At 43.8% G+C, this 22,979-nt stretch overlaps 1 protein-coding gene across 10 annotated transcripts in view; it reads right to left on the bottom strand.

Moving 5' to 3' along the window:
* The window catches only part of FRY (FRY microtubule binding protein), a 308,821-nt gene that overhangs the window by 136,115 nt on the left and 149,727 nt on the right, over positions 1–22,979 (bottom strand). For all 10 annotated transcript variants that reach the window (XM_074986277.1, XM_074986272.1, XM_074986262.1 and 7 more), the window contains exons 27-29: positions 17,282–17,442; positions 15,899–16,009; positions 9,740–9,894 (exon numbers count right to left, since the gene is read on the bottom strand). In XM_074986277.1, coding sequence (XP_074842378.1) covers positions 9,740–9,894; positions 15,899–16,009; positions 17,282–17,442 — 427 coding nt within the window. The remainder of the gene's footprint in view (positions 1–9,739; positions 9,895–15,898; positions 16,010–17,281; positions 17,443–22,979) is intronic.

The raw sequence follows: 22,979 nt of genomic DNA, 5'->3' as shown, positions 1-22,979 counted from the left end.
GCGCATGCGCCGGCGCGCGCTGCTCCCTTGCGCGCTCCTGGCCATGTGCGCGATCCGGTCCCCGCCAGTTCCTCAACCAACCGCCTCGGGTGCCCCTGCAAAACACTAACAGAGATCCAAAGCGGGGAGGATGGGCGGGTAGTGGAGCACCCACGGGGACACATCTCGAAGAACCACCGTTACTACGGTGAGTAACTTGTCTTTCTTCTTCGAGTGTCCCCGTGGGTGCTCCACAATAGGTGACTACCCAGCAGTAACCCAAGATAGGAGGTGGGTAATCGGATTATGTGTAGCTTGCCCCCGAGAGGACTGCTGCAGAGAGACGGGTATCCTCTTGGAATACCCTGTGAAGGGAGTAATGTTTGGCGAAGGTGTCGTAGGATGACCAGGTCGCCGCTCTGCAAATGTCTTTTAACGCAACGCCCTTGAAAAAGGCTGTTGATGCCGCCACCGCCCTAGTGGAATGAGCCCTGGGAGTGGCCGATAAAGGAGTCTTTTTGAGCTCGTAGCACATTTTTATGTGGGATACAATGTGCTTTGAGATTCTCTGCGAGGAGAGACCTTCTCCTTTCAATTTGGGAGCGAGGGAGACTAAGAGTCTATCCGTTTTCCGGAAGGACTTGGTCCTGTCTACGTAGAAGGCTAGCGCCCTCCTCACGTCCAGGAGGTGTAGGTGCGCCTCTTCGTTGGAGTTATGAGGCTTTGGATAAAACGAGGGTAGAACAATAGGTTCGTTAATGTGAAACTCGGAAGAAACTTTGGGAACAAAGGCTGGATGCAGCCGTATGGTTACCGCCTCCTTGGAAAAAACAGTGCAGGGTGGCGTTGCCATGACTGCCGCGAGCTCGCTCACCCTACGAGCTGACGTAATCGCAAGAAGAAAGGTCGTCTTTATTGTAAGGAGGCGGAGGGGAACCGTGGCCAAGGGCTCGAACGGTGGTCCCATTAGCGTGCTAAGCACCAGGTCCAAGTTCCACGAAGGTGGAATCGGTTTCCGAGGGGGGTATAGGTTTACCAACCCTTTGAGGAACCTGGTAACTATAGGGTGGGCGAACACCGTGTGCCCTTCCTCCTCATGTCTGAACGCCGAGATGGCGGCAAGGTGGACCTTCAACGAGGATAGTGAGAGTCCTCCTCTCTTGAGGTCCAGTAAATACTCTAGTATTGTAGGTATAGGCACCAAAAGGGGGGGCCAGCTGTTTGGTAGAACACCAAGCCGTGAAGCGAGTCCATTTTTGCTTGTAGGTCTTCCTGGTGGAAGTCCTCCTGTTACTTTCTAGGACTTGCTGTACTTCCACTGCGCATGTGCGCTCTAGGGAGCTGAGCCATGGATTAACCACGCTTGCAGTCGCAGGCTTCGGGGGTGCGGGTGCACTATGGACCCCTGGGCTTGCGTGAGCAGATCCGGCGCCACCGGAAGAGGCATCGGTGGACGGTCCGACATGCACAGGAGTAGGGGGAACCACTGTTGTCGATCCCACGTTGGGACTATCAGGATCATCCAGGCCCTTTCCTTCCGGGCATTCTGCAAGACTTTGTGGATCAGCACTGTGGGAGGAAACGCATAAAGCAGGGGGCCCCTCCACGGGATCGCGAACGCGTCCCCCAGGGACCCCCATCCCAGTCCTGCCCTGGAGCAGAATCATGGGCACTTCTTGTTGTGCTGAGTGGCAAACAGGTCTATTTGGGGAAAACCCCATGCGTGGAAAATCGGCCGTAGCAGATCGGGACGGATCTGCCACTCGTGTGTGAGTGCAAAACGCCTGCTCAGCTGGTCTGCCTTCACATTGTGCGCACCCGGCAAGTATGAGGCTTTCAAGATTATATTGTTGGCGATGCACCAGTTCCATAGGCGGACTGCTTCCGCGCATAAGGCACGGGATCGAGCTCCTCCTTGCCTGTTTATATAAAACATGGTGGAGGTATTGTCTGTACTGATCCCGACGACTTTGCCTTGTATGTGGTCTCGAAAGTGTCTGCAGGCGTTGAACACTGCTCTGAGCTCCAGTATATTTACGTGTAGTGACTGTTCTGTGGGTGACCACAGTCCTTGAGTCACCTCTTCGCCCATATGCGCTCCCCACCCTATGAGGGAGGCATCTGTAGTGAGAAAAACCGATATTTGCGGCTGGTGGAAGGGTACCCCTGTTAGCAGGTTCCTGGGGTTTACCCACCATTGTAGGGATTTGCGCACCCCGGCTGTGGGCGACACCACCCTGTGAACGGTGTGTACTGCCGGTTTGTATACACTTGCCAGCCAGTGCTGCATGCTGCGCATGTGTAACCTGGCGTTCTGTACTACGAACGTCGCCGCTGCCATGTGGCCCAGCAGCTGCAAGCACGTCAGGACCGGCACCGTAGGGCTGAAGGTGATGACCTGCACGAGGGAACCGATGGCCAGAAAGCGAGCCTCTGGTAGATATACTCTCGCTGTAACCGAGTTTATGCGAGCCCCTATGAACTCTATGTCCTGTGTGGGGTCTATTTTTGATTTTGCCAGATTGATAACCAGGCCGAGTGAAGAGAACGTGTTTGCTGTGACGTGTATCATGCGCAGAACCTCCCCCTTCGAGGCCCCTTTGAGCAGGCAGTCGTCCAGATACGGGAAAATAAATACCCCCTGTCTGTGCAGGTAGGCTGACACCACTGCCAAGGTCTTGGTGAAGACTCTGGGGGCCGAGGAGAGGCCAAACAGTAGGACCTTGTACTGGAAGTGTTCGTTGTCTGCCATGAACCGGAGGAATCGCCGGTGAGCCGGATGGATAGTTATGTGGAAGTACGCGTCTTGTAAATCGAGGGCTGCGAACCAGTCTCCATCGTCCAGTGCTGTAAGGATGGAGGCGATTGTGGTCATCCGAAAACGTTGCTTGCACAGGTACCTGTTGAGGCCGCGAAGGTCTAAGATGGGCCTCCAGCCTCCTGTCTTTTTCTCCGTGAGGAAGTACCTGGAGTAGAACCCTTTCCCTTGCAGTTGCTCCGGCACTCTTTCCACCGCCCCTATGAGCATGAGATGGTCCGCCTCCTGCCTGAGCCTCGCTACATGGGAGGCCTCCTGGAGGTGGGGCTTGGGTGGAGGTCGTGACGGTGGGAGCGACTGGAAGGGGATGGCGTACCCCGTGGCTATGATCTCCAGCACCCATTTGTCTGTGGTGATCCTTTGCCACTGGTCGTAGAATGGTCGGAGGCGATGGTGGAATAGTCGCTTCGGATGACCTTGTGCGATGGTAGTGATGGCGCAGCCCTGGATCTGTATGTCAAACTTGTGGCCTTTGGCCCCGCCCCGAGGACTCACGGCTCTGTTGTGAACGTCGCCTGGGAGGTCTGTACTGCTGGTGCTGTTGATGTCGCCCTTGCTCGTAACCCCTGTGGTACTGGGGGCGCTGTTGCTGGTACTGGTACCGTCTTTGTTGAGGGTAGTACCTTTTCTTTGTGTATGGAGGGGTGTAAATCCCCAGGGTCCTGAGCAAAGTCTGGAGCCAGGACTCCCTTCGCATCACCACTGCCGTTGCTGTGGAACGTGCTGCTGTGTCCGCAACGTCCAGGGCGATCTGAACTCCCATCCTCGAGGCCGCGTACCCTTCTTGCACTATGGCCTTGAGCACCGGCTTTTTGTCCTCTGGAAGCGAGTCCATGAGGGAGGTTAACCTGGAATAGTTGTCGAAATTATGGTTCGCTAAGTGCGCTGCGTAATTTGCCATTCGCAGCGTTAAAGTGGAGGAGGAGTAGACCTTTCTGCCGAACAGCTCTAGCTTCTTGGCATCTTTGTCTGTTCCCCGTCTTGAATTGAGATGTCTTTGATCTTTGTTGCGACGACTCCACCACCAAGGAATTTGGCTGTGGGTGGCTGAACAGGAACTCCGTGCCCTTCGCCGGCACGAAGTATTTCTTATCCGCTCTCTTTTGGACAGGCGGAATAGTCGCAGGGGTCTGCCATATCGTAGTGGCGGACTCTAAGATCGCTTCATCAAGCGGTATTGCTACTCTGGAGGAGGCCGGAGGTCTCAAATTTTTGAGGAGCTTATGGTGTTTCTCTTGCACCTCTGCTGTCTGGATGCCTTGCGTGAAGGCCACCCTCGTAAAACAGCTCTTGAAACTGTTTGAGATCGTCCGGAGGATGGACGTCCCCCGGGGCCGTAGCCTCGTCTGGGGAGGAGAGCGAGGAACCGCTGGGGTACGTCTCTCTGGACCCTTCCGGTTCCTGCTGGTGATGGTACACCCTCTCGCTAGAGGTTTGCGAGGGAAAATCTCGGGGTTTCATAGCCAGTCCCCCCTGAGATGCTTGAGTCTCTGTCCCAGGTTGCAATTGCCCTCGGGGGTACGAGATCGTCTGTGGGGATCTTTCCCTAGTAGATTGCCGATGGTGTCTATGCCCCGCGTGGTAGGGGCGACCATGGCAGTATAGGCACTGTTCTTGGGAGGGTGACCTAGACCACTCCCTTGGTGCATACCCTCTGTGGGGGAGGGAGATTGTCGAGACACTGGAGAGAGCAATTTTGCATAATAGTCCAGCGGTTCAAACCCCAGGAAGGGTGAAGGTGGTTCCAGCCAGGGTGAGGCTGGTTGCAAAAATGGAGAAGGGGGCTCCGGGTAGGCTAGGGGGGACCCCTGCCTTCTGGTTGGAGTCTGCAACGTAAGTGGAGGGCTGTGAGAAAGCAACTCCACAGCCCTATCCGGAGAGGGGCTGCGATGCCTCCTCTTGTGTGCAGCCTTCCCCCTCCCTGGAGGAGGTGACTCTGCCCCCTGACGCACAGGGGATGCTGGCCCCGTCCGCACCGTGCTAGGCACGCTCAAAGGCGGTGCCGCACGTGCGGTGTCCTTCGGTGCCTGTAGGCTGTGTGCCTGCGCGCTCTGCACCACCGGTTCCCTGGGGGTCGGTGCCGCTGCCTGTGGTGCCGCCGGTACCGGCGCTTGTTTAGCCGCCGCCCTGCCTGCGGTGCGGGGCGGCTGGCTGATTATCGGAGGCTGAGCCGCTTCCACGTGGCTCTCCGTGCCACCGCCGATCAGCTGTTGCTGCGGCTGGGGGCTGCTCGCTCCTCCCGTCCCGCTCGCTGTTGCTGCCGGCAGGGATCGGGCTGGGGAGGCTTTCCTCCGTTTTTGCGCTCTGGCTGTTAATTTAGCACAGAAGGAGCATTTCTGTGCAACATGGGACTCCCCAAGGCACCTTATGCATAGACTGTGCCCATCGGACGCTGGCATCGCCTCTCGGCAGGACTCACATTTTTTTAAATCCTGAAGAGGACATTGTTGGTGAGTCTTTCAGGTGTTAAACGGGTACTTAGCACCTTGTCTGTGCTGTTTTCCCCCTCCGATGGCCTGCCGCAGCAGGAGGGCTGATGGCCCTGTGCTCCTGGCCTCCGGCGCTTGTTACTGGGACTGGATTGAAGCTGTCCCGCTTGTAGTTTGCTTGTTGCTTTTGGGTTTTTTTGTTGGTTTTTTTTTGCAAAAATAACAACCGGCTAACTTGCAGTAGCCTAAGTACTTGAAAAACTTTAAAGGAAAACAGTTAAAGTCGCTGAATACGCTACTTGGCCTTAGCCTAGTTGGATTCCGTCTGCAGCCGACGGCGGTTAAGAGGAACTGGCGGGGACCAGATTGCGCACATGGCCAGGAGTGCGCAAGGGAGTGGCGTGTGCCGGCGCATGCGCGGTCCGGCAGAAACTGCTTGGAAGATCCGATCTGCGGCACCGGGCAAGCCCGACACCTATTGTGGAGCACCCACGGGGACACTCGAAGAAGAAACAATGATTTCTGGGACATTTTTTCTGAATTCTCATACTAATGTACTCCATCCCTACTGCTCTACGTCCATCTCTCTTGTCTTTCCCCAACTCCGTCCCCTCCCATAGTTAACAAACTTTGAAGAATCCCAAGAAGAGTGATCCTCTTGAAAGAGGAAAGTCTATCAAGGGTTACAGAAGAATGCCTACAATAATTCAATACAAAACCTAACAATTAGGATAAAATGGGATTAGATTAAACAAAATAATTTTATGGCATAGTACAAATTGATACAATAATACAATATAGAATTAAGCTACATGAAAATCAGCAGTAAAGTAAACAATAAGCAATTGTAGTTAATAAAGAACACCAGCTATGTGGTATAGGCCTCCTTCAAATGAATAAGTGGTCTAATTTTCAATGCAGTATGCATCCAGCAAATTCTGATTTTTTTTTTGTTTAAGTTTAGGTGTGTAAATTAAGATTTGGTATATAAATAAAAGGTTAACTTTTAGCTTCTTTTATATGGTATAATGGAGACTTTATAGTTTTGCCTCTAGGAAAAAATCTTAACTGACGAAGATATCAATTGCTCTTCCCACTTCATCAAAATGTCACGGCCATGTCGTTGCCAAAGGATATGCCTTACAAAAAGTTTGAACCTAAGTAAAATCTCTGTAGTTACTAGTCAAAAAGAAATGATAGAAGCATAGGCTGGGACAAACAGCCTGCACCTACACTAGCAAGTTCTTCTGAAAGATTTTTCAAAAGAAGGGTGATCTTTCGAAAGATCCCACAGAGCAACTAAATATAAAAAGCATTCTTTTGAAAGTAAATTGAAAAAGTGCAGCTCTCTTTTTGAAAGTGCTCTTCCACACCCACTTCAGGAAGAACACCTTCTTTAGAAAGCTTCATTTGAAAGAAAATGTGTGCAGATGCTCCGCAGGCCCTTTTTTTTGAAAGAGCAGTCCTCACAGCATCTGATTTTTCAATCTCTGGCCCATTCTTTTGAAAGAGCAGGGACTGTGTGGACACTCTCTTTTGAAAGAGCAGATCACTCTTTTGATCTGCTTTTTTGTGTGTGACGCGCTCTTTCGAAAGAAGTTCTTTCTGAAGAGATCTTCCAGAAGGGCTTGTTTTGAAAGATCTCTGTCACGTAGGGGTAGCCACTGAGTTTTTAAATGGAGACACTTCTTTGGGGAAAGAGTGGTATCAGCTACATAATACTGCATTGCTCACTCACAGCTGGATCAAGATGAGGTAGTACCCCTGCACTTATTGCTGCTGAAGAGAGGATGAAAAATGAGAAACTTCCAACCAGTTTTTAATATTAGTTAAACTCTCAACATAGCTCCCAAAAGAGATAAAAATATGAATTTCTTCTTGAAGATGATCATGTGAAATACTTTTTTATATTGCCAGTGGCACATAAATGAAACCTTTTCCCAGGGCATTTAGTTCTCTCTAGTAAAAATCTGAGGAGGGAAGATTACAGCTGAAGGGCGAATATTATTGTGAATTCTTTTAAGATAGCAAAACTGAATCTCAGAAGCTACTAAATATAAAAGCATAAAATTCCAATCATACTTTTAAAATCTCAGTGTTATACAGCTTGTACTTGCAGCTGTTTCTATCAAAGCAAACAGTATTTTTACAGATATACTCAATTCTGAAATACTTAACATGTTTTGCTTTGCACTGTCCCGCACATTTCACTCTCAAAATACATAAATCAGACATCCTGACAAACTGTTTATGTCAATAAGTCTCAGACTGAAATTTCTTAGCACTTTAAACACATGAGCAGATGAAAACTGTCCTTTATTTTCAAGCTTCAGAGAGTAATTCATGTTAGTCTGTTTTACCGAAAACAACAAGGAGTCCTGTGGCACCTTATAGACTAACAAATTCATTTGGGAATAAGCTTTTGTGGGCTGCTACTCACTTCATCAGAGGCATCTGACAAAGTGAGTGGCAGCCCACAAAAGTATATGGCCTAAAAGTTGTTAGTCTTTCAGGTGCCACAGGACCCCTCATATTTTTGCTTTATTTACATGTAATTATAAAACCTCTTTTCCACTTTAACCCTGAAAACATGCTGAGAAAAAGAATTATGTAGGACCTACACAAAAAAGCAAGGTTTTGTGATCCTGCAATGTTAACATTGTTGTACATCGGGAAAGGGAAAGAAACTCAGGCCTAATCCAATGGCCATTAGAAAAATAATGGTTGAGCAAATGGGAACAAAGAAAACTTTTATTTTCATATTACTTACTCTGAAAATACTGGAAACATCCATGAAAGGTTGTTTTGGCACTAAGTTTAAAGACTGCTTTCCAAATTAAAGGCTACAGCTAAACTAGCGAGTTTTTTCAACAAAACCGGAGTTTTGTGGACAAAGCTCACATCTGTTGACAAAACTTGGCATTTACATTGACAATCTTCTGCCTCTCCCAAATGAGGAAAAGCACCTTTGTTGACAGATTCTGTCAACAAAAACACTGTGTGGATGTTCTGGGGGGACATCTGTCGAAAGACAGGGCTTTCAGGAGAGTGGGCAGTCCCGTCTGCTGTGCTTCCGCCTGGCTGTTTTGTCGAGAGAGTGGCCAGCCAGTCCAGGCATTCTGTTGACAGAGCAGATGGCTGTGGTCTGTTGACATACGTTTGGTCGGAAAATTTCTTCTGACAGAAAGGTCTTTTGACAGATGCTTCTAGCATAGCTGTAGCTAAAATGTTTAGTCCCTAGTACACCTTTTTGTGTGAAATATCATGGAAAGGTCAAGAAGTTCAAATGTCTACACAAAAAAAGGACCTGACAAAGGTCACCTTATCATGTACTCAAAAATATGCCTCAGGCCTGTAAGGGTACGTCTACACAGCAAAGCTATTTTGAAATAGCAGCTGCCTTATTTTGAAATTGGTAAACATTGTACAAGGAATAAGGCCTATTTCGGAATAGGTATTTGAAATGGGGCCTTTGTAAACAGGGAAAAGCATAGTGCATTCAATGGCTCTATTTCAAAATAGGCTCTACTGTGCATAGACACCATTTCAAAATAGCTGAGCGTTATTTCGAAATGCATTTTGTGAGCAGCTGCACTATTTCGGAATAAACTATTCCAGAATACCTCTTCCAGAATACCTTATTCAGGAATAATGCTGCTGTGTAGACATAGCCTAAGCCTGTGTCTACACATGCCACTTCTTCCGGAAGCAGCATGGTAATGAGCTATCTGGAAGATGCTAATGAGGCACGGATGCAAATTTTCCACACCTCATTAGCATATCGGCACATGGTTTGGAGTCCGGAAGAAGCTCTTCCGGATTCCCAAGTACATGTGCAGAGGCACAGCCCATGGGGATCTTCTGGAAGGAAACCCCCCTTCAAGAAGACCCTTCTTCCTCAAAATTTTGGGGAAGAGCAGGCTTCTGGAAGGAGGGTTTCCTTCGGGAAGATCCCCGGGGGCTGTGTGTTTGCACACGTACTTTGGTGTCTGGAAGAACTCTGAACTACATGCCAATATGCTAATGAGGTGTGAAAATTTGCATCCGTGCCTCATTAGCATCTTCCCGATAGCTCATTACTGTGCTGTTTCCAGAAGAAGCAGCACATGCAGACACAGCCTAATAGAATGAAAGATATATGTAGCCTCCAAACATTGTGTGAAGAGACTTCATGGGAATGCTAGCTGCAGTTCCACTTAGAATTTGAACAGCCCCCTTGTATCTACATAGTATGTGGTTATGCAGAGACTTCACCATTCCCATTCACATACCAACTGAGGGTTTTTTTCCTGTCTCTTTCATAGCATGCAACCAAGGGCTATACAGCAACCATCAACAAATGCTTACTGCTTCCACCATTCTTATTAAATGTAATAGAAAAGAACATTTAAAATCTGTTTCCACCAGAAGTACACAGATTACACAAAATATGTAAACATTTTTGGAACAGCTGCTCTGATTTTGTCTTACATTCACTGCCTCAGGGAGAGTCTACTTCTAGAATCATTAATACCTGCTTCCACACACAGTAGCAATGGCTTTGAAGCATCCAGAGGCAAGCTGATATGATCCAGTGTAACACCGATCTATAGCCCAGTTGAAGAGATTTACTTGGTCTGGATTTAGTTCCAGCAACAAGACTACAACTTCACATCCAAGTTGATGAACCTGAATATAAAGAGAAGAGCATTCTTCTGTAAGAGACAATAAAGATTCTCCCCTTATTTCTTAGAATCATTCAAAGAGACAGACAGAAAGTGACAAGACTAATCTACCTGTGGGGAAAGGGAGGGGTGGAAGGAACATATTTATTATGTACTATTGAGAAAAATAAAATAGATAGTTTCCCAGAAAAGCATTTAATATATATCACAGCAGTTAATTCAGTTTTGAAAACATGATACTTATATGTGTCTTGCATAAAACCCATGGGGTAAGGTTACACTACAGTGATCTCTCGACAGAAGTCACTATCGGAAGAGATTTACCAACAAAACGTCTGTCGACAGAGTGCGGCTACATACAAAAGCCAATCGTGTGAGTGCTCCGCTCTGTTGACAGAGCGGGTGGACTGCCCAGCTGCTCTCTTGACAAAACAGGCACCTGGAAGCACAGCAGACAGGGTTGCCCATTGTTGTAGATGCTCTGTCTGTTGAGAGAAAGTTCCCCAAGAGCATCCACACAGCTTTTTTGTTGACATAATCTGCCAATAGCAGCATTAAGCCTCATGGCTGAGTGACAGAATGCAGCAGCCGAAAGTGTTGAGTTTTGTCAGCAAACTGTTAACAAAATGCATTTTCTGTGCAGACTTTCCACTGGTTTTGTTGGCAAAACTCTCTAGTATAACCATAGCCATACATGTTTAATATAGATTTTAAAAATGGATCTTCAAAATAAGTTTTGAAGCATGATATTACGATTAAGCCTGAAACAAGTGTGTCAGAAGATCTGGTTGTATTCCCAGATTTAAGACACACTTGCTGACTGACACTGGGCAACATCCATGTGTCTTTGCTATAGAACCCTGTAAGACAGAGGTACTGCTTATCTTCTACCTCACAGATGTGTTGTGAGGCTATATACATTCATTTTTGTTAATCTTTTAGCTAAATATTGGACTACATCTTTGTGTTTCTTGGGTTGCAGGTAATGTAGAAGCACAAATATTACTATTAAAGAGATTTTTTCACCACATGATTAGAAAGAGAACACAATTTTAAAAAGAAAGTGACAGGATCTCCAGGGAATAGTGAGGATCTTGGGATCACAGTGTCCCCTCCCCGTGTCTTCAAAGCTGAGGCTGCCTCTCACAATGCTTTGCTAGTGACAAACATCAAACCCCTCCAGGTGCTGTTTTGACTCAACACAACAGCATATGGACCTCACACCCAGCTAGGTTGCATAAATGCTCCCAGAGCTACTCATGAATCACAGCAGCCAGCGCACCCCCCTAGCTCCCAACCTCGTACCCTAGGAATATACCATCTTGCACTGCTCAAGATTCTTTTAAGAATACAAGTTTATTAATTGGTTCAACACTTCACCACTGGAACACGGATATACATCAGCCTTTGTAAACTTGAGCAGATTTACCAAATACTTCAGCCAAACTCACTTGTAAACATAAATAGTAAAGCAAGTTTATTGAATACAAAAGATAGAGTTTATGTTACTGTAAATGGTAAGTAAAAAGTCAGTCTATACCTTAACTCTTGACAAACTCGACAGCATTTAGATCAAGAAATATTCTCACCTCAGTACATCTTACTGTCTTTAATATACTGGCTTCTCCCTTAAACCTGAGCCAGTCTCCTCTGTTGAAATCTTCAGTTGTCTCAGAGGCTTGTTGATTTCAGCATAGGTGGGGGGAAGGAGAAAAGGCGTATGGGGCCACTGTGTTCTGTTTTATACCCTTAGTCCATGCGCTGGGACAACACAATCCCAAGCATGTCTGGTGGGCATTGCTGAGTCACCAGGAAGGTTGAGCGATTTCCTTGGTATAACCTTGTGCAAATGAGTTATTGCATTGTAACTCCATTACTGGGCAATGGGTGTTGATGGCTGTTTGACACCTGCCTGGGTATTGGTTATCTCCTTTGTGATTCATTGTCTCTGGAGAGTTAGCATTCGGGGATTTCCCAAACCCAAAACATATTTCAGTGAAAATCATGCAACACAATTGTTATAACTGTATTTGCATTAATGATACACATGTTTATATGGAAACATGAATTTCAGCAGATCATATCCTTTATACTGATAACTCACACAGCTGCTTTATGTGCATTATCACAATAATACAGATGAAGACTGTGCGGAATTACAGGATGTTCCCTGAGGTACAGAATGTCACAAAGGCTACCTAAGATTTTTTTCCGGTTGGACTTCCTTATCCATTGAACAGTCACAATTCGCCTTCTGCGATTTAATGAATCTTTTATGTACTGATCTTCAGTTGTGAATTTAAAGTACTGATGGTGAAAGACAGGAGGGTAAATACTCTTTTTCCTCCCCAACAGCTCTGACCATTTAACATCCCATCCATAAATCCCCTCAGTGGGTTCCTTCACCTACAATGTGTGGACAGAAACATTTTGTCACTATGGGGGACTTCAACTTGGGAGACAAATGCTGGATGTTGAATGTAATAAGTTATAAAAAAAATCAAAATTTCTAATAATTATAAATGACAATTTTCTAACAAAAAAGCTGTTGCACTCAAAATGAGGTAACCCTGTTTGGATTCCATTGTTATGAACAATGATGAAAATGAACATTGGACTGGAAGTTAGTCGTTGTCTAGGGATCAGTGGTTAGGATATGATAAAATTCAGTATAGGCAAGCAGAGGATAGTCCCACCAATAATGTATGTACTTTGAGCTTCATAAGTGCTAGTATTCCAAAGCTGAGGAAAATTATCAGTGAAACTGACTGGGAAGAAAATTTAGATGGAAAAATGTGAATGAAAGCCAGGAAATTTTAAGAAGAAATTATTAGAGGGACAGGAAGCCATGGTCACACAATCAAGAAACAGAAGAACTTTGGTGAAAAGCTCATCTGAGTTAGGTGGTAAAGTGAAAGCAGCAGTTGGAAATAAAAAAATCAGTATTTATCAAATGGAAAAGGGAAAATAGACATCAATATAAATGAGATGTTATGGAGTGCAAAAAATTGATAAGGAAGATAAAAACGTCACAAAAATACATGTTTGACTGGGCTGAGGAAAATAAGGAGGTTTTCAAATGTAGAGAACTTTGCAATAGTTTCATTGCTTAATTGAGATGGAAAGATTATTTTTAATGTAATGATGTATAAAAATCAGATGTTTTTGTGACAGTCAGCATTCAATAAATATTACTGTTCTGTATTTCAAAAGAAACAGGATGAAATACTCTTATCTTGTAATGATGATGTATTTTTGAGTTCATCAGTAATAGAGGAGGAAGCTAGACAACATCTACAAGGGACACATCTTTCAATATCAGCAGGCCCAATAACTTGCACTCAGCAGTTTAAAAAGAGTTAGCTGGGGAAATCTCTGGCCTGCTGATGGTAGTTTTTAATAAATACTGGGGAAATTTAAGAAAACTGGAAGAATGATAATGTATCAACATTCCATATGGGTACACTAGATGATCCAGGTAACTAAGAGATTGGGTTACTCTGATATCAATCAGGCAAAATAATGGAAAACCTAATATTTGATTAAATTAACAAAGAATTAAAGGGTGGGAACACAATTAATGCATCAGTTAATTTTATTTTGTAAAAAACTAGTCTTGTCAACAAACCTGATTTCTTCTATTGATGAGATTACAAGCTTGAGTAAAAAAGGTAAAGTCACAGACTTTTCTAAGGTGTCTGTGTTAGTAATACACAATACTCAAATTAAAAGTTTATGTTGTACATAAAGAGCACTCCTTCAATGGATTAAAGAGTGTCTGACTGAAAGAACTCAACAATTCTCTGTAAATGCAGAACCAACATCGAATGTGGGTGTTTATATTGGGGTTAGGCAGATATTGGTACTAAAACTAATGCTATTCCACATTTTCTTCGATGATCTGGAACCAAATATAAACTCACTGTTGATGAAATTTGCAGGTGACAAGATTGGTGGAGTGGTTAAGAATGATGTGTATCAGATTGTCACACAGAACAAACTGAATCACTTGGTAACCTGGGCCCATTCAAAGTACATGTATTTTAATACTGCCAAATGCAAAACGATGCATCCAGGGACAAGGAATGCTTATACCTACAGAATGGAATGGGGAACTACAACCCGGAAAGCAGTGACTCTGGAAAGTCTCTAGGGGTCATAACAGACAAGAAACTCAGTATAAGATCTCAGTTCAATACGCTGGCAAAAAGGATATTGAGACCACTGGATGCACATACAGAATAGCAGTGAGTGATTTTACCTCTGTATGTGGCATTGGTAAGACCAATGATGAAATATTACATAAAATTTTGTCTCTGCACTGCAAAAAGGATACTAAAAAATAAGAGAGGATGCTGAATAGATTTAAAATAATTATTTGAGGTCTGGAGAAAATGCCTTATTGTTAGAAATGTAAAGAGCTCAATCCTTCAGTTTGTCAAAAAGAATACTGAGAGAGGACTTAGTTACAGCATATAAGTACCTTCATAGTACAGTAAATCCTCAAGTTATGTGGGTGTTGCGTTCTTGCAACCCCAGGGTAACTCAAATTTTTGCGTAAGTTGGGGCGGGAGGAGCTCCCCTGGGCTTGCAGGAGCCAGGAAACAGACCAGACCACCAGGGCTGGTCAGTTTCCTGGCTCCCAGAATGGCAGGGAGCCGGGAACAGGGGGCAGCCTAGTTCCTGTCTCCCCGCTACTTGCGGGACCTAGAAAACAGACGAGCTCGTGGCTGGTCAGTTTCCCCGTTCTGTCAGCGCAGGGCAGCTGGGAGCCAGGAAACTTTGCGGGACTGGGAAACTGACTAGCCCACCAGGGGTGCTTCTCCCTGCCTTCCTGCCAACTGTGCCACTGGGGGAAGGCAGGGAGAAGGCCTAGCTGCCCGCAAGCTAAAAGCCTTCCACCTGCTTTCCTCCAGCCACACGGCTGTCAGGTTGACAGCTGCACAGCTGAGAGAAGATGCGGGGAGGGGCTACAGAGCAGCTTCAAATTGTGCTTAACTCACCTTAAAGCAAGTTACACACAACTTGAAGCTATGTATTTCAAGGGTTTACTGTACATGGAGAGGATTAAGCTAATGTGAATTTAGATCACTTTACTCCTGAATGAGAGCATCCATACCAGGATTTAATGTGCTTGAAATGTATACCTTTAGTTGATTTGCCTCAGCTTTTCTGAGTGTTTCTGGGTTGACAAGCCTATCTGCAGCTTGGACCTATCTAAACATTTTGTAAGGTAGTATTTTATGTCATTAATAAACATTATCATGAAGTGATACTGAACAGAGAGACATAGCGTCGGGAAGAAAGTCTCTCTTCCCCTTATCATTTAATCAGAAATGTTGTAAAGGTACAATAGTTTTAAATGCAAAACTAACCTATTAAATTATTACTAATGGAGTTATTGTCAAAGACTAATAAATAAATAAATAGTTTTTTACAGATCCAGGTTAGAAAATTAAAACTTATCTTTCATTTCTACAGCTTTATTTTTTCCTAAAAACAGTAGATTTTTTACCACCTTCTGAAGTTCTGTCCACTCACGTTGACTCGCTCAAATTAGCTTCACCAGCAGCTGTATCACTAAGCAGGAAATGATTTTACATTCCTGCCTCACAAGTCCTGGAGGCAGGTGGGATGGAAATACGCCAAACAGAAATATAAATACTTTTTAGATCACACTGTCCTTGACCTTTGGATTAGTAGTGGATGAAAAATCTAAAATATTGCTGTGTGAGAGTCTGAAGCTCATTAACAGAATCCTACTGAGTCTACTATTGCTACATAAACTGCATGTCCTGAAATAACATAATTCCTTTTATTATCTAAACTTTGATGTGACATGGTTCATTATGAATTTGTAATTGAGTATCATTCAGATCTATTGTTTTCTTTTCAAAACAAAACAACAAGTGAGGTCACAAAACCTACAGTCACACAATGGACTGTATTCAACCGGTACGGTTTAAAGTCACTTTATAAAAAACATGCATTATTCATGAGGTACTTACTCGTAAATCTTGACAAGCTAGTATGTTATCAAGCCATTTGTAAAGATAGCCATCAGGGGAAAGACCCACATTATCAAATACAGGGCCACAGCAGAGTACAGCTGACATTGCCTAGTAAGACAGATAAAGCTGTTAATTAGGCAAGTGTTTAACACTGGTGAATGTATTAAAAGGACTGTGCTTGCAAGACATTTCCAAATACCACCTGTTAATGCAGTAGTGCTTTTTACCTAGACATCAAAATTTACATTGATCTAAAAGGTAACTATATTAATTAAGATGGAATAATTATAATAGAACGGGCATAAACTGAAATGCTGAATTAAAACATTAAGCACATTAAAGGAACACTATAGAAGGGACACTTTACAAACACTTCAAAATGTTTTGCCATTGCAGACAAGTTATGTTAAAACTATTAGGTTGTGTCTACACTAGCTCCCAACTTCGAAGGGAGCAAGGTAATTAAGGTGTTGGGAGATTACTAATAAAGTGCTGTGGGGCATATGCAGCACTTCATTAAGCTAATTCTCCCCCACGGCAACTTTGAAGTGGCAAACTTCGAAGTGCTGGCTTGTGTGTAGCCACAGCTACCCTGCTGGTACTTTGAAGTTCCTGGGCTACTTCGAAGTACCCAGCCCAGGCACTTCAAAGTACCAGCAGGTTAGCCATGGCTACACACAAGCCAGCACTTTGAAGTTTGCTGCTTTGAAGTTGTCGCCAGGGAGAATTAGCTTCATGAAGTGCTGCATATGCACCGCAGCACTTCATTCGTAATCTCCCGACACCCTACTTACCATGCTCCCTTAAAAGTTGAGAGCTAGTGTACACATAGCCTTACACATTTCACCATCATATTCTTTGTCTAAATTAAAATTGTTTTAAATTGTTTGATACAGTTTACTTAGGCAATTGGGTTGCAGGCATTAGAGCTGGACAAGACTTTTAAAACCACTGAGTACATCTCCATATAAGTGCAAATATAGCTCTCTGGAAATAGGATATAACAGTCACTGGACTGATACTGGGTCTCACCAAAGGGCCTGAAATCCCACTTCCATCGAACTCAGTGACAGCTTTTTCTTACTGAAAATCTAAATAATAAAATAAAACTTCAGTCTGTTCAGGAAAAAAGAAGTCTGCCACAAGAAAAGACTTTAGATTATACTTTTGTAAAGACATACAGGAATTTTAACTTTATTTGATACATCTCTCTTACTCGCTATCTCTCTCTTTAACTAACTTACAAATCAATTACTGTAAATAAAAAGAAATAAATATCGATGATTTGTGCCTTTTTTAAATTTCTAAACTTAGGATTTGTTGTTGTGATTTGTATTACTGAATAGATCACTTTGCACAGTGGAAGAAAACATGCTATACCTTTAACGCACAATATTGGTATCTTGTAATCTGATGATTTCTGTCACTGTAACGATCCAGTGGTGTAAACATTATACTGAAAGGCCCAGCCCACTGACTAAATAAGATGAAAAGATGGTGCCTCAAGCTTTGCTGAGGGAAGAGAAATCTCCGATGGTGAACTAAGGGAATGAAAATAAAATTCATCATGGTTTGCTAAAATAAAATAGACGCATTAAAAATAATTAGCTAGAGTCCTCTCCAGCGTTCTTTGTAGATGGCAGTAACGATAGCTTATGAGCCTCAACTTTCATGAACAGAAAATCTTTTCTTATAGCTAAGGATATACTTTGTCCAAAGTAACCATCAACTATATTAGCAGAGAGGGAGCCGTGCTATTCTATATACTATCAAAACAAAAAGCAGTCAAGTAGCACTTTAAAGACTAACAAAATGATTTATTAGGTGAGCTTTCGTGGTACAGACCCACTTCTTCAAGTTCACCTAATAAATTATTTTCCTAGTCTTTAAAGTGCTACTTGACTGCTTTTTGTTTTGATAGTATATAGACTAGCACGGCTCCCTCTCTGTTACTATTCAACATGCAAGGCACTACATTTAGCCATTTGGAATAGAGATCCATCAACTACATGAAAAAACTTACCCAGATCCAGACAGACATCATCTTTCTCTCCAAATGCAAGAACATCAACAGTTGTTCACAGTCTAACACAGCTACCTCTCTGTTACTATTTGTCCAAAGTAGATAAACATCTTTTGTTAAAAAGACACATTTTATTTTCAAGAGCCTTAATACACTGAATAAACAGGTGGTTATATTTTATAATAACATCTGTATAGAGTCAGGGGTTTGGAGTTCCCTGCTTTACATACTCCTTTCATGGGAAACTCCTATCTGCTTGGCATTTCTAGGTCTTTCTACACAAGTTCTAATAGTGGATATATGTTGTCCTACTATAACAGCAGCTGGAGATAAGGAAAAAAGCAAAGAATTTATCATATTATTTCCTTATAAAGAGGTTTGGTAGGCTAACTGAAATGTTAAGGCACTTCCTGAGCAAAAGGAAAGTATCTATTAATTCTCAAAAGTGAGAAAAAATTATGAAATTTTCAAAACAGTTCCAAATAGTCCAACTCAAAACATGGTGATAGGATCTCTGAGAGGGCAGGATCTCTCAGAGGGCAGACAAAGACTAGGAAGAAACTAATTTCATAGGGAAGAAATTACCATTCTTCAACTTCCTTCTACCCCAGTCCATAAATAGGAATTTCAGATAGCAACATCCAATAAAAGATTAAACAAGAGAAGAAAATCATCATGGGGGGCTGAAATGAATGAGAGAAAAATTTCCTGTCCCAGGGAAAATTCATATGAGAAGGAAATGGCAAAAAAGTTTAAATGCTGCATTATCCAGATAAAAAATAGCTCCCCTGAGAGGGCCTAGCATTCTTGCAAAATTTTCTTATGAAGCAGATCCAATGCTCTGACAGCTTGCTGGATTCATTTTGCCTTTGGCTATCAGGCAGGAACGGGAGCGACCATTACAAAACCAATGAAAACATGGAATTGCATATACTGGATCTCTGCTTAGTTACAGGGCCTGTTAACCACAGAAAATGCCCAGGTTCTCCCTGTAGAGCACAGTATTAAAGGGCATTTCTGGTTAACTAGAAAGAGGCAGGGCACACTAGTGCTGCTGAACTGTTTCATGCCATATCCTAAGAATATAATCAAAACCGTAAGTGAAGTCTAGGTAACAAATGAACATGGGAAGTCAATATTTGCTACATATAAGACAAAGGAAGCTGACAAGGAAAATGCTATTGTCAAGGAATTACATATTATGGTTTTCTTAGTTTTTGCCAGGTTTTCACAGCTGCTTTTTAAGAGAAAGATAATCCTATATTCATAAAAACAAACAGCAGTTATTGTTGGCTTTTTGCAGAGCATATCAAATGGTTGTTTCAATGTGCAAAGTTCATAGATTACAAACAGTAAAAATACATGGAAAGAGGAACATCTCTGCTAAATATTCACTACTGAATGATTTTTTACACTATCCATGTGGCTACGTCTACACTGGCCCCTCCCTTTCAAAAGGGGCATGCAAACGTAGTGGATCGAAAATTCAAATGAGGCACCAATTTGCATATCAAGTGCCTCATTTGCATATTAGCATCTGCTCGCTGTTCTGAAAGAGGTGCTTTTGAAATGCAAAACAGCTATGTAGATGGCTTCCCTTTGAAAGGAAGACCCACTTTTGAAAGCACTCTTCTTTGGATAGATCTACACTACAGTGATCTTGCAAATCATTCCAGAAGATATCTTCCAAAAGAACTACTTTCAAAAGAATAGTAACAGAGAGGAAGCTGTGCTAGTCTATACACTATCAAAACAAAAAGCAGTCAAGTAGCACTTTAAAGGCGAGCAAAATAGTTTATTAGGTGACCTTTCATGGGACAGACCCACTTCTTCAGACCATGGCCAGACCAGAACAGACTCAATATTTAAGACACAGAGAACCAAAAACAGGAAGCAAGGAGGACAAATCAGAAAAAGATAATCAAGGTGAGCAAATCAGAGAGTGGAGGGGTGGGGGGGAAGGTCAAGAATTAGATTGAGCCAAGTATGCAGACGAGCCCCTATAGTGACTCGGAAAGTTCCCATCACGATTTAAACCATGTGTTAATGTGCTGAATTTGAATATAAAAGCCACCTCGGCCGCTTCTCTTTCCAAAACGGTGCGATAATTCCTCTTCAGTAACACACATACCTTTAGGTCATTGACAGAATGTCCCATTCCATTAAAATGTTGATTAACTGGTTTGTGCATCTGGAGTGTTTTGATGTCTGTTTTGTGCCCGTTGACCCTTTGTCTAAGGGAGTTAGAAGTCTGTCCAATATACAAAGCATCTGGGCATTGTTGGCACATCTTCATCATCTGGACCCATGGGAAGGAGACTCTGGAGGAATTCGACCGGGTCCCTGAGATAGAGTGACTGTGGTGCGGTGTATAGTTGCTTGTTAGGATTTGTTTTAGGTTGGCAGGTTGTCTGTGAGCAATGATAGGTCTGCCTCCCAAGGCCTGTGAAAGTGTGGGATCATTGTCCAGGATGGGTTGTAGATCCCTGATGATGCGCTGTAGAGGTTTTAGCTGAGGACTGTAGGTGATGGCTAGTGGTGTTCTGTTGGTTTCTCTCTTGGGCTTGTCCTGTAGCAGGAGGCTTCGTTGAGGAATACTGAGGCCAATATTTTCATGGCTGACCTCGAACAACGCTTCCTCAACTCTTGTCCACTAACACCCCGGCTCTATTTACGCTACATTGACGACATCTTCATCATCTGGACCCATGGGAAGGAGACTCTGGAGGAATTCCACCAGGACTTCAACAACTTCCACCCCAACATCAAGCTCAGCCTGGACCAATCTACACAGGAGATCCACTTCCTTGCCACTACCGTGCTTATACACAATGGACACATCAGTACCACCCTGTACCGTAAACCCACTGACCGCTACGCCTACCTTCACACCTCCAGCTTCCATCCCAGACACACCACACGATCCATCGTTTACAGCCAAGCACTTAGATATAACCGCATTTGTTCCAACCCCTCCGACAGAGACAAACACCTACAGGATCTGCACCAAGCATTCTTGAGACTGCAATACCCACCTGAGGAAGTGAGAAAACAAATCAACAGAGCCAGATGTGTGCCACGAAGCCTCCTGCTACAGGACAAGCCCAAGAGAGAAACCAACAGAACACCACTAGCCATCACTTACAGTCCTCAGCTAAAACCTCTACAGCGCATCATCAGGGATCTACAACCCATCCTGGACAATGATCCCACACTTTCACAGGCCTTGGGAGGCAGACCTATCATTGCTCACAGACAACCTGCCAGCCTAAAACAAATCCTAACAAGCAACTATACACCACACCACTTTCACTCTATCTCAGGGACCCATCCATGCAACAAACCTCGTTGCCAGCTCTGCCCACATATACACACCAGCAACATCATTACAGGACCTAACCGGATCAGCCACACCATCGTGGGTTCATTCAGCTGCACATCTACCAATGTAATTTATGCCATCATGTGCCAGCAATGCCCCTCTGCCATATACATCGGACAAACTGGACAGTCTCTACGTAAAAGAATAAATGCACACAAATCAGACATCAGAAATGGCAATATACAAAAACCCATAGGAGAGCACTTCAATCTCCCAGGACACACAGTAGCAGAATTAAAAGTAGCTATCCTGCAGCAATGAAATTTCAAGACCAGACTCCAAAGAGAAATTGCTGAGCTACAATTCATCTGCAAATTCTATACCCTCAGCTCAGGATTAAACAAAGACTGTGAATGGCTGGCTAAATACAAAAGCAGCTTCCCCTCTCTTGGAGTTCACACCTCCAGATCCACTGATGACAATACAACTCAGCCTTCCTGACTGAGCTAACCTCGTTATCCCCAGCCTTGCTCTGGCCTATTTATACCTGGCCTTGCAGATTTCCAGGACCAGCATCTGAAGAAGTGAGTTACCTCATGAAAGCTCATGCTCTAAACTTTTCTGTTAGTCTATAAGGTGCCACAGGACCCTTCGTTGCTATTTCAGTTTCTATTAGTTAGTTAGGCAAATAAAGCCTTTTGAAGCAGACATTTTAACTTTATCTTCTAATAAAATTTCTTCACACTTTAAAAACAAATTTGCAACACACAATGCATGAGAATGTGGCAATATTATAACAATATTGAAAGAACCAGTAAGAGCAATCTCTTCCTGTAAGAAAGGCCAAAGGCAGTATTTCATGAAGTGGGGTACAGTTTGAAGCAATTTTTCCATGTTAAGTTTAAAATTGAGAAAACATTTTCTGCAGCTTTCTCTAGAGTGAAGTGAAAATGAAAATGTTGACACTACAAAAGGTTGCAGTAGAAAGCTGTGTGTAAAAAGTCTGAAGTTGCAATAAGCTCTTTGTCTGGTTCATTTGCTGGACTTAGAAAGGTTATGTCTACACTATGAGATAATATCCATTTTAAGTCATTTACTCCCATTTTTCCAAGTGCCCATCTTCACTGTAAGTTCCATTAGCTCAATTTACGGTGCACTAAAATTGACATAATATCAATATAATATCACAGTAACCTGACAGGTGCAGCGTTCAGTTCGAATTTAAAATTCCGAATGAAGGGTAGTGAGGATGCACCATGTCTTTAAATCGAATTCATTAGCCTCCAGACATGTACCGTATATGCCCCACAGTTCTCTGCTCTGGCCTCTTTCATCTCCCCTGTTTTCAGGTGCGGAGGAATTAGGCAACAGGAAGACCATTTCAATTCGGCACCTGGAAGCCTGTGGCTGTTGGGTCATAAGAGACTGAAAAAAATCTTCTTTTTGTTTGCTAGTAACATGGCTGTGGGGTCTGTGGTTCTGTGTATACCCCTCTAGCTGCCTTCTTCTTCTGTGCTGCCTGGTGCCAGCCGCTGCCCCCTGCACCATGTGGCAGCTAGGCTGTGGGTGCGGGTCATACTTGTCTGACAGAATGAGAAACTTCTTTTCATCCATTTACATGTTGTCCTGCTCCCACTATCCCTTCCCTTCCCTCTCCAAGAGGCACCATGCATTCTGGAACTTTCCCTCGCATGCATCACATGCAGCTAGTCTGTGGGTGGGGGTCATGTTTG

The sequence above is a fragment of the Carettochelys insculpta genome, chromosome 1 (assembly GCF_033958435.1).
Source record: "Carettochelys insculpta isolate YL-2023 chromosome 1, ASM3395843v1, whole genome shotgun sequence".
NCBI lineage: Eukaryota > Metazoa > Chordata > Testudines > Carettochelyidae > Carettochelys > Carettochelys insculpta.
Note: the sequence above shows the minus strand (reverse complement) of the source record. Positions and strands in the feature narration are given on the sequence as shown.